This window comes from Sarcophilus harrisii, chromosome 2 (genome assembly GCF_902635505.1).
Source record: "Sarcophilus harrisii chromosome 2, mSarHar1.11, whole genome shotgun sequence".
In the NCBI taxonomy this organism is placed as follows: Eukaryota; Metazoa; Chordata; class Mammalia; order Dasyuromorphia; family Dasyuridae; genus Sarcophilus; species Sarcophilus harrisii.
In genome coordinates, this window is record NC_045427.1 from 97,359,393 (window position 1) to 97,372,338 (window position 12,946).

At 34.1% G+C, this 12,946-nt stretch overlaps 1 protein-coding gene across 1 annotated transcript in view; it reads left to right on the forward strand.

The window, feature by feature from the left end:
* EML6 (EMAP like 6) overlaps nt 1–12,946 on the forward strand; it is a 286,173-nt gene that overhangs the window by 158,688 nt on the left and 114,539 nt on the right. Inside the window, exons 6-7 of the mRNA XM_031950479.1 lie at nt 4,873–5,058; nt 6,976–7,111. Coding sequence (XP_031806339.1) covers nt 4,873–5,058; nt 6,976–7,111 — 322 coding nt within the window. The remainder of the gene's footprint in view (nt 1–4,872; nt 5,059–6,975; nt 7,112–12,946) is intronic.

Genomic DNA, 12,946 nt, shown 5'->3' on the forward strand with positions numbered 1-12,946 from the left:
AGCATATATGTCCTAACAGTTATTTTGCTATACAAAAAGAATCGGAGTTTGAAATAGTGTACTATTAGCCATGAAGGAAATCAAAAATGTAGGCAGACAAAAATAGAGGGATTGGGAATTCTATGTAGTAGTTCATAGTCATCTCCCAGAGTTCTTTTGCTAGATGTAGCTGTAGTTCATTACTGTTCTATTGGAACTGATTTGGTTCATCTCATTTCTGAAGATGGCCACGTCCATCAGAATTGATCATCATATAGTATTGTTTTTAAGTATATGATGATCTTCAGGTCCTGCTTATTTCACTCAGCATCAGTTCATGTAAGTCTCTACAGGCCTTTCTGAAATCATCCTGCTGGTCATTTCTTACTGAATAATAATATTCCATAATATTCATATACCACAATTTATTCAGCCATTCTCCAATTGATGGCCATCTCCTCAGTTTCCAGTTTCTGACCACTACAAAGAGACCTGCCACAAACATTTGTGCATATACAGATCCCTTTCCCTTCTTTAAGATCTCTTTGGGATATAAGCCCAGTAGAAACACTGCTGGATCAAAGGGTATGCACAGTTTGATAACTTTTTGAACATAGTTCCAAATCTCTCTCCAGAATGGCTGGATGTATTCACAATTCCACCAACAATATATTAGTGACCCTGTTTTCCCACATCCCCTCCAACATTCCGCATTATCTTTCCCTGTCATTCTAGCCACAGATTCTCTTTCCACCAAATTTTATGAATTAATGTAAAAATATGCTATACTGTTTGACTGTTTCAGAAATATCCTCCCCTTCATTATGATTGAAAAACTTCCTTTCTGACTTTGTGTAAAATTGTGTTTGAAGAACTCTTTCATCAAATTCCTTGTTTCCAGAATGAAATTGTGTATTTTTTTTTGTTGTTGTTTTGTTTTTGAGAGAGAGGGAGTAGTGAGGCAATAGGGGTTAAGTGACTTGCCCAGTTATAAATGTTAACTGTCTGGATTATGAGGTTGGATATGAAATCAAATTCTCCAGGACTGGTGCTCTATCCACTGTGTCACTTAACTGGTCCCAGACTGAAATCATTTTTGACAATTCTCTGCAGGGAAAGCATTCCCTAGTCAGCCTTTTTCTAAAACAATCCCTATGTTTATCCTTTAGTGTGTTTTGTTGTTCCATCTTATTCTTCCTGCTTTGGGGACAAGAGAATGAGGGACTGAATAGGAATTCCTGTCATGCATGATAAGAAGATTCAATTTAGCTTTGAACACATTTTGTAATCTTTAACCAAAGGCTTTAATTTAACCTGAGAAAATAATTCTCAAGTCATATTTGGTCTTGCATAAGCAATAAATAAAAGTTACCTATTTCATACTTTTCTAATAAGCCTGGAAGAATAAAAACTACATACATATTTCTAAAGAGCCACTATTTAGCTACGCTCTATTAAACTATAAGCTTTGTGAAGTTAACGTCTTATCTGAACAATATTTTCCCATCTTTAGTCTCTGTGCATCATCATAGTTTAATAGATGTTTTCTGAGTTGTTGAACTGAAATGCTATCCCTCATCTCAAAGAACACCAGAAACTAAATCATTTAGAAATTAACCCTTTTTCTTAGTTTTATGCAGAACATAACACCCTCAAACCATATTTATTGAATACCAACTAGGTTTGTTTAGGAATGATTCCTCTTTTTTTTCCCCTCCACTTATTTCTTTCCTTAGCTAAGTCAGATTTTTAATCTACTTTATCTAAAAGCAGAAATGCCTCATGTTCTTGAAATCTCATTTATAAATTCTCAGGGACCTCTTTTTTGTCAGCTTCATTAATTACACTTTAGCAGACATCCATTAGTGAGAGTAAAAACAAGCATTCATTTGTAAGACAAATTGAGAGTATCTGCCAGCGAACTAGGGCCAGTTAAGCCCCCCCATGGCTAGGCTCTTGCTGCTATCTGTCTACAACTTAAAGATTTTGTTCTAAGGAAGAAATTAACTAAAAAAATTTCTGCAGATTCTACCGAAACCTATGATCACAGTTCATATTTTATGTATCAAATTATCAGATGTACAATTTACCTCCTTTATCAAATCGTTTCAGCTAGTCCCAAGGTGGGTACCATAGCTGGTACCAAAAGAATATATATCCAGCATATCTTGGTGAAAACCTTGAGTGAAATTCTTATACATATTTTGTTTTATTACCAGCATTTTGAGGCAGACAGCCAAACTATAATTATCTGAAATTAGCACTTGAAAAACAATAACAACTTGGGGTGATATGCTTCATTGAATCTGAAGCAAACAAAGCTAATAGGTTTGTGGATTGCAGAATTTTAATATAGGAGGGGATCTTTAGTAGCCAGACTCGATGATCTGTGTTTACAGGCTAAAGACATCTGAACAGTGGCAATAAAAACCATTCCTTTCACTTCTTCAGAGCAAATGAATATCACCTAGACTGACACCCATACTTAAGGATGTCATTCTTATACATACTTATCCACATACTTAGGTGGATACTTATATATCCATACTTATCCAATGTTTGGATAAGTAATTAATATTTTCAGTTCTCATCGATTCTTATAAATTAGCTTGTATTCTAAACCAGTCTTGTTCTTTGCTACTCTGTCTTAGCAAAGAGATCAAGGCAAAGAGATTCCAACATGAAATGATTACAACGGAGAAGATGTCATTTGACTATTCTCTATTTTTTTCAAATGTCTGTAAACCATCTTAACCAATATGTTAAGTGTATCACTGAATCTTCATATTTATGTTTTCTGATATGACAATCCTCTAATACTTGAAGATAGTTATTGTGTCCCTTCTAAGTCTTTTCTTCTATAGACTAAAGCCCTGCAATTCCTAAAGTGATACTAGTTATGGTGATCATATGACATTGTATTTTCTTAATTACTTTCCCCTGCCATATCAGTGCTTTTCCTAAAATTAAGTTGCTCAGAACCAAAAATAATTTTCTCTATCTTATATGGGAAGATTATATGGAATTTTGTTTTAAAGACTTAAGACTTATAATGTCATAGTTATAAGAATTACCAGTGTGGAAAATTAAAGTAACTCACCTAGAATCATATACTTATCTAATATTTGGGTAAGTAATTAATATTTAGTTCTTATAAACTAGCTTGTATTCTAAACCAATATTGTTCTTTACTACTCTGTCTTGGCAAAGAGATCAAGTGTTGCTTGTTTGTGGTTTATATCCAGGATGATCAAAGTAAGGGGACTAAATGCTCTATGACATAGTAACAAGTAATAGGTAACAAAATAACAAGTAACTTCAGGGACATGATGAAAGTAAATCCTCCATTGCATTTATTTGTCTTATAGATGAGGTGATCATCATCAGTATAATTCATGCAAATATCTGACAGAGCCCATATGCTAGTATCTGTGGCAAGGATGAATAAGGTAGAAGTAAAGAAATAGAGAAATTCTACAACCCAAATTGATAAAATAATAATGATTATTCATTACCTAGTGTCCACCCTGCTTCCTTGGACAGTAAATACATTTTGTTGCTAGAATTATACTTGAAATCGTTCCATTTTGCTATGGAACATGCCAAAAAGAAATTGCAGTCTGATGTTCTTGCCTCTGTGATGATGAAACTTAGGAGTCCATTTTGAAGAAAATCTATGATATAAACCTCCATCTGTGCAGATCAGTAATGGCTCTATAATTTATAATTTTTGTAAGCAGTCTAGATCAGTGAGAGATTAAATGACTTTCCTAGGGTCACATAACATCTCTATGTCAAAGGTGACATTTGAACCCTGGAACTTAGGGATGGGGTCTCTATCTATTAAGACATACAATTTTTTAAAATAAAATTATGCCATTTATACCATTTAAGAGTGAAAGGAAAATAATAATGAATAAGTAGCTTTTCAGTACATTAAAGTATTTTACTTATAATTGATTAATTAACAAAAGAGAAATTGGAACACAGAAGCATAGATATTTGCTTAAAAGAAACCTTCAGAACTCATCGAGCTGGAAGGGATCCCAAAAGCCATCATCAAAAGCCAAATAGAATCTTAACAGATGAAGAAACTGTTGTTTAATGAGGTTTAGTGTATTGCCTGAATACACACAGGTAGAGTGGAATTGGTATTCAGAATCTAAATCCAGTGTTCTTTCCAACATATCTTACGATATTTTCCAGCTCTCAATCTACTTCTAATTAACCAGTGAACCTTTCATCTGAAAATATGGACATATTTTAAATGTTATGAGTTTCTTTTTAAAATACTTGTGATCGATGGATCAAAATGAATGATGATTCACTTTGAATGGATTCAAAATGACTTATGAATTACTCTAATTCCCTGAAGTTATTGACTTTCTTGGTACTAAAAATGAAATAATTTGACAAGCATTAGTAACATTGCTAAAATGCAAACAGAGCTAGTTCCTTAATTACTAAATCATTGAAAATACATATTTTTTTTTTCCACAAGGCTATAAGGAATATGTAAATATAAGGAAACCTTAGTTGCTAAACCATTGAAAATCTATAATTTTTTTTACACAGGGTTGTAAGGAATAAATGATATGATGTGTGAAATATACTTTGTGGAATTTAAATCAATTTATAAAATTCAATTGTTATTATAATTCTTTGCCAAGCTTTGTAAATGAAAAATTTTGGGCACAGTGATGGTAATAGTATCTGATTGAAAGATTGCAAGGTATTTTGACTTTTTTACTCATTGAGCACAATAGCTCAGATACAATGTTCCCTATAACTTCTTTATGCCATGCAACCCTAGCAAATAGGAATCAGTGATGAGAGACTTTGGAAAAATCTATTTTTGAAGGTGGTTTTTAATCTATTGTTTTTGTTCTATAGTTTTGGACACTATGTGGAAATGCATTGACTGCTAAAAGAGGAATATTTGGCAAAACAGGGGATCTACAGACAATCCTTTGCCTTGCGTGTGCCAAAGAAGATGTTACCTACTCTGGTGCTTTAAATGGAGATATCTATGTCTGGAAAGGGCTAAATTTAGTACGCACGATTCAAGGAGCTCATAGTGTAAGTATCATGATGAGGAAATTGGAGGATAGCTTTGGAAATCATTAAAGACACTACCTATATATTTTTGATCCACTCCTTAGGATTATACTGACTTCAGTGAGCGCTCAGCATGAATTAAAGGCGCATTAAAAATGAAGGATTAGGTTTCAAATTGAACACCTGTTTGGTCTCATGACTATTTTCTAAGTAACTGAGGAGAAAATGCATTTCAAGGTCACAACAACTTAAGTGTCATTCTCTGAAGCTATTAATCTTATAACTAGTAGTATTCATCAGCAAAACCTTTTGTAAAATACAAGGCTTCTGTTATTTATAATACTTTTATTAGTTGAATTTTATTTTAACAATTAATCTTGCTGTAAAATAAGATTTATAATTTTTTAGGCAGCCACATGGTGAAATGGATACAGCACTAGATCTGGAGTCAGAAACACCTGGCTTTAAGCCAGGTTCAAACACTTACTAAGTCTGTGACCTGTCATTTAACTTTTGTCTGCCTCAATTTCCTGTAAAATGGGGACAATAGTAGAACCTATCCCCCAAGTTATTGTGAGGATCAAAATTTGGAGCACTTTGCAAACCTTAAAATGCAATGTAAATATTGGCTCCTTTCATTTTTGACTTTAGTGATGTATATTTTTAATGCTCTGAAAGTTTAGATGAGTAGCTTTTCTACCACATGATGTCATATAAATTCTTAATGCAAAACCAATGTAGTTCTTTCTTTTTACAGCTTAAAAATAAAAAACCCTAAATTCCTTTTGTCAGATAGGAGAATGGTTAACCTCCAAATCGTGAATACCAGATTATTTAAGTTATGATGAGCACAGTTGCTGAAATGGAGAGTGCTTAATTAAAGAATATCAAGGACAGAAGAATAAAGGAAAAATATGGAAGGAAAAACACTTCTAAAAAGACTATTGTGAACAGAAATTTGTTTAACTACTTATCCCTAACTTATTAGATCTTTTTTTTCCCTGAAAGATTTAATATTGCTCTTCACTAACACATAATCTTGAAAATTTAAGAGAATGTTAAACGTACTCTTTGAAAAGTTCAGTTCTGGAAACACAAAAATATATTGGTCTATGTTGACATTAAGTTGTTTTCTTGATTATGGACCAGTCTTCTCATTGTCTAAGTCCTCCATATAAGTCTTCCATTAGCAAATACTATATCGGAAGCCTTCATTTGGTCAAGAAACCAGGACATTTTCTTTTCAAATTCACAAAAACTCAGTGAGTAGAATAAATGATATGTAGCACTATATGATGCCACTTTACTTTAGTGGAACTCTTAAGAATGCTGAAGAAAAGTTAATATGAAAAGCATGATGATATGTAGCTTGTGAAGCTACTTGAAGGGTTTAAAAAAAAAAGCACAAACTGTTACAAAAATAGTTTTGATCATGCCTAAGAAAATGCAATTGATACTTTCAGTTCCAGTTAGATTCCAAATGATATCTGACTGAACTTGTTCAATCATATCTCAGGCATTTCTGTATCCATAAAAAAGTTTTGTATTGCTTGCTTATTTGTTTTTGCTCAATTTATCTGTATCCCATGAGTGACTCAATGTTCTTTATAAGTAATTCATAATCATTGAGTATTTACTATTTTAAAAATTTGCTTTAGTTGTGATAATACTGCATAATGTTGGTCATAATATGCTTTTAAATATTAAAATTGGAAAGGATTGCTTCAAATAAAGTAGATTCTCTAATTTGTTTACTTAGATTATTTTTTTCAGTTGGAGAATGTTTCCTTCCCAAACAAAATTGTCTAAGAATGCGCAATATCTAGATCTACTAACAATTTAAAAAAATGAATGTTTTCTTTGTCTAATGATAAAAAGATATGTAGAACCCATTTTCAGAATGATTGATTTGCTGACATGGCATTATTGGATTAACAGGCTGGAATTTTTAGCATGTATGCCTGTGATGAGGGTTTTGCTACTGGTGGTCGAGATGGCTGCATACGGTTGTGGGATATAGACTTCAAACCAATAACCAAAATTGATCTCAGGGAAACTGAGCAAGGATACAAAGGTAATGCATGTAATATTACTTGGAAACAAATTATGAGGTGTTAAATAGCACAAAGTTAAATATTGTATAACCTAGTAATAAGTATGACAGATAACTTACCTTTTTTATTGTTTAATTGTATGTTATCCTTAACAATCGATAACACAAGACAGTTGACACTTTTTCCAAGTTTTAAAAGGTTTTAGTTCCTATAGACTAGATTCACTGCTAAGAAATGACTCAAGGGTCAATTGATTCATTGACATATTTTGCGATTTATTTTATTTTATTAAAAAAAAAGCTCCCAGCATTGTAAATCTCATCCAAGACTAGAGAATAGGGCTATTTTAGCCACATCTATATGTGACACTCCTGTCCTAAGGTCCTGCGAAAGACAAAATCAAATCTAAATAATAACCCAAATCTGAACAGAAGCAGCTCCACACTGGAGACTTCTTCATATAACCAATGGAATCAGAGTCCCTAAGTGAGATGGACTTCTAGAGTCTATCCCATAGAGCAGATCCTAAATTTGACCTGCTACTTGGCATATGATTGTCATAAATGAGCTAGACCTTAATCCAATGTAGTCCTGGCAGGGACCATGTGGAAAGAAGTATCATGGTACACTCCTATATGATTTGAGTTGTCTCTCTTCTCTTCCTGTGTTCTACTTTCTCTCAAGAAAGCAATCGGTATCTGGTGATGGGAAATTAGAAAGATGAGAAGAAAGGCAGGTGGTCTAAGTGGTATGTCTGCAACATGGAGGAGAGGGATGATGGAGTGGTGCCTTTAGACTGCTGATTCTGATTTACAGTTTTTGGGAGAAATGGCATAACTTAAAGATGTGATGAGACTGAATTGAGGGATTCTCTTAGTCCCAGGTTACACTGTAACATCCCAGTAAAAGCATATGTATTCAAGTATGTCAAATTTGAGACAGAAAGGAGGAAAAAGTAATTGAAGTGCAAAATGTGAACTGGGAGTGGAGATTCAAGACCAAGGCTTTGCTGTCCCTCCCCTCAGCACTGGCCAGCTGACCAGTCCCCTGGAAGGCCTCAGCTGTCATGGTCCTGTAGCTGTTACATATACTTAGAGGCATGTTCCCATACCCTCTCTAAGATCTAGCACCAAGGTCAGCACAGAATAACACTTGCTAAATAACTATTTTTAAATGATTATGATAACAACTGATGAATCTTCTCAAATTAAGAATTCACGCTTCTTACACTGTAATCAAACAAGAGATCCCAACTCTGAATGAGGATGTGCAGAGTTGCCCCCAGCATTCTAATTAGAATCTTAGAGTTGACTCAATTTCTCTATACTTGGCACTGCCCATGTGCTATGGTTAGCCAATTTTTACTTCCTGCCCTTCTATTCTTCATGATTCAGAATACCTTCTGCCTAGGGGAGAGCCCTTTTCCTTCAGCTTCCCACACTCCCTCTTTCTAGTTTTGCTTTAGTTCTCCTCCCATCATTTATGCTTTCCCTTACCCATTGTGATTCCCAAATACTCCTTCTCTCAGGCAATCTCATATCAAACACTGGAAAATATACAATACAAAAGATAATGTTCTGCCCCAGAAATTTCAAGCAAACCAAAACAGCTCTTCAAGACTGAATGAGAACTGATGTTATTTGTGTGGATCTTAGCAGGGTAGAATTTGAGAGCCAAAGAAGATCTTAGCATATATATTGTCCAATATTTCTCAGCCAGTGGACCATAGACCCTTAGAGTCCAAAACATTAATGCAATGGTTCTTCATTTCATTAATGCACAGACCATTGCCATTTTGACCTTGGTCTACTTCCAATAAAATATTCAATGTGATGAATTGAGTTTGTGTGTACAGTTTTATAATATTGATGCTTCATTTGTGCTTAACAAGAAAAAAATTTTCAATGAAATCAATATGCAAATAAACATTCAGCCTGTGGTGTGCACTAAATAATATCTCATTATATGTTGATGCTCTTGTGATAGATAACCTTTAAAGTAATTTAAAATATTGTTTGATTCAGGACATCTTTTTGTCATATATTTTCTTAAACCTTAGAATAAATATCATGGAGGAGTATCTAAAAAGGGCTCTTCCTATTTGAAAGAATTGGAGAATAACTGAGGTAGTCCTAACCTTTCATTTTACATATATGGCAACTAAGATTTAGAGAAGTAAAGTAGAATGCCAAGATCTGCCAAGTAGTCATTGTTAGAATCAAGATTTATACCCAGGTCTTCTGATTCCAAATCTAATTTTCTTATGTTTTGTGCTTTTAAGAATTTCTTGATATAATTCAAGTTCCTTCCATATTTTGGCAATAACGCAATAAGGATTCATGAGTCCATTTCTAAGGAAATGAACCTTAGTGATTCATTTTGTTAATACTACCTAATTTCTAATATGCTCAGTATCTCTTTTAAACTAATTAAAAAAAAATAATTCAAAGTGGGTAGATCCCAACTCCCATGACATGACTCTAAACATTGTCTATATCCATTAAATTACACAGCTTTCAAGGAAGAAGTTAAAAACCATTGCTGGTCACCAGCATTGGTGAATTGGAGCTTTTTTTTTTTTTTTTTTTTAATAAAAAATCATATAGACATCACATTCTATAAGATAAAAAGTCCCTGTTCTCTTCCAGAAAAATCAAAAAAATAAAGTTAGAAATCATACTCATTTTTACACCAAAATTTTGGCTCTCATATAAAGGGTACAACAATGTGAAGATAATTTGGGATTGGAGAAAGTGGCAGAAAAACATTGTAAAGATAGTTTTGTACTGACAGTTGGAGAAATGGCAGAAAACAGGAATAGGCAGTCACAGTAGTACTAGAATGGACAAGCAATGACACACTTCTTAATAGGTCATGGAAGTTTGATGACAGAAGTGATCAAGTGGTAAAGTAAGTTTTAGGAAAAAGAAAGTAGAGAGATAGTAGAGAGGATGGGAAACAGAGACTATGGAAAGTGGAGGGGAAGTAGCAGTTTTATTATCATAATGACACTTTGACCCCAGAGGCAAAATTAGCACTGGGAGAAAGTTGCAAAGAGATTTTAAAAAATTTCTTAACAATAAGAGCTATCCAAAAGTAGAATGGGTTTCCTCAAGGGATAGTATATTAGTGCTTAAAGTAGGCCCTCAGAGAAGGATATAGGACCATTTGGAGAACATATTGTAGAGGAGAACCTTAGTTAAGTATGAATTAGACAACATTACCTCTGAGGCTTGTTCTCTGTCTCTTGAGGTTCTGTGCTTCTGGGAAAATAAGGGGAAGTGCAAATATATGCTGTATTATTTAGCCCTTTTTTTTTTCTTCAGGTCTACACAAGAAAGTATATTAGCCAATTGTGTTAAGACAAAAGATTCAGTGAGATTTTCCCAAGGATTGGATACTAGTTTAAAAAAAGTAGGTTTCGGACATCATTGCCATCATCTCTATCATCAACAAAAATTTGTCTAGCAGCTATTATACACTAAGAATTATAGACTTTATTTCTAAGAATATCATGGGTTTACTTTGGAGGGAAAAAGGAGCCTAAAAATTGCAAGTTATTAGGTCATGTCTATGGTTACCAAGATATCTAAAGCTAATACACTACATCTCTGTGTATCAAACTTGTAATTTGTTTACCAGAGATCTCATCTATTTCCTCTTTCTGTCTAGATACACTATCGTGTGTTGTGGTGGTACAATTAAGTTTCTTTCTCTGTTCATTTTCATGGAAGTATTTTCTACTGTGGTTCCATGTTCTGGACCCTTGATTTCTTCACATTTCTTCCCTACTACCTACCCTTTCTAATCTCATAAAAAAAAAAAAAAAAAAAAAAAAAAAAAAAAAAAAAAAGATAGATTCTGCCAATACCGATTTGATGATAAAAGTTGCCTCTGAATTTAAATCTTAAATTTCTTGCTTGCTACCTATTCTCTTTTGCATTTCTATATAGATGTCTTAGGCTATTGGTTTTATTACTGACTTCCTTCTTGGGTTTTATTTCATATGAATTTTTAGATATCTTCTATTCTTCCTACTTTGATTAGCTAATCTCTGGTATCTAGCTGTCTTGATTAGCTAATCTTTATGGTGGAGATAGATAGATAGATAGATAGTTTCCTTCTTTCCTTTCTCTCTACCACTTTCTATTTAAAACTCTTTTGATTATATTTGCAAGGCTCCAGATAAATATTCTCTTACTACCCCTTATTAGATACATTCCCTTTCTGGCCAGGAGTCCTCCATTTTTAACTTTTAAGTTTTGGTCTAGAAATCTAAATTGCCTTTTCAATGACTATCTTCTTGTTTTGTTTTGTTTTTTTGGGGGGGAGTGTTGAGAGGCAGTTGGGGTTAAGTGACTTGCCCGGTATTTCACAGCTAGTTAAATTAGTTGAGGCTGGATTTGAAATAACATCCTCTTGACTACAGGGCCAGTACTTTATTCACTGTACCATCTAGCTGCTCCCTTACTCTATTCTTAACCTGAAGTTTACCTCTCAAGTCATCCTCATTTCAACCTCTTGTCTTTGATGAGCATCAGTGATGAAAATACCATCTGTGCCTCTCAAGTATTCAATTTGTTGCCTAACCCTTGTAATCTTTAGCAGTGCTCTCTACATTTCCCATTTGGCCAAATCATTTGTCTCAGGTGAATCACCAAAAGTAGGTAGCAACCATCTGTTCTGATAAATTTGGGGAGGTTCTCTGCTAAGTCTTGAATATGTTCTCTGGAAAGATGACACTACATCCTATTGTCATTGCAGATCTGCAAATCTTCTGGGTATTGCATAGATAGTTTAAAATTATATAATCTTTGCTCTGGGATAATTCATATACAAGGAAGATAAAAGAGATACCTCCTATTAGGTTGTTTCCCTTGCAGTGACTCCTTCATCATATGACTATTTCTCTTCCATCTTTTTATCCTCTGTAAAGTTTCTTTCCTTGTCTTGCCTACCACTTTCTCTTATGCCATGCTTTCCATGAACAGTATTTTCTACAGTAGATAAATGAATCTACAATCCTGACTTCAGTAATCTTGAAGTAGCAACTGCCAGAGCTGATGTACTCAGCAAGCCATCCTGCTCCTAAGCAGTAAGAAGCTACCTGAAAGCATAATGCAGGTACTAGAATGATGTGAGGTGTTCAGTGAAGAAACACGTGTGGTGTGATGTTGTATTTCAGAGATAAACAAAGTGCGAAGTGGTGTCAGACGGGTAAAAGGCTGACTGACTAGCTCATTCTTTGGAATAATTAATTTCTAAATACTCTCTGACTGACTTTGGTAAATAAGCCATACTTTCTTGATCATACTGGCTTAATTCTGAACACAGCTCTTCTTTTTTGAAAGCGATATGGATAGCAATCATCTTTGTTTTTTTCCAATTTAATTCATTTGCCATTTATTAGACATCTGTGAAATGCAAGACCACTATGCTAATTTCTGAGGATACAGAGTCAAAAAGCAAAATTGTCCTTAACCTGAGGGAGCTTAACTTCTAATATGGGAACGTGAAACATGCAGATACACATATCATATACATATAACAGAAAGGAATATCAAAAGGGAGATAACTTAGGAGCTCAGGAAAGGCCTCATGCTGAACTGGCACTTGATGTGTAGTTTGAAGCAAGCTAGGGATTTTGTAAGGTGAAGGTGAGGAGGGAATGCAGAGACATTGGGGCATATCTGTGCTCTAGGCATGGAGGTGGGAGACAGGATATCATGTGTGGGAAATAACTGTTAAGAACAATCTGTAAGATCCGTACAAACACAGAACTGAAAGGACACAGAAAACATGTGAAGGGGAGTAAAATGAAATAATACTGGAAAGATAGGTGGGAGACAAATTTT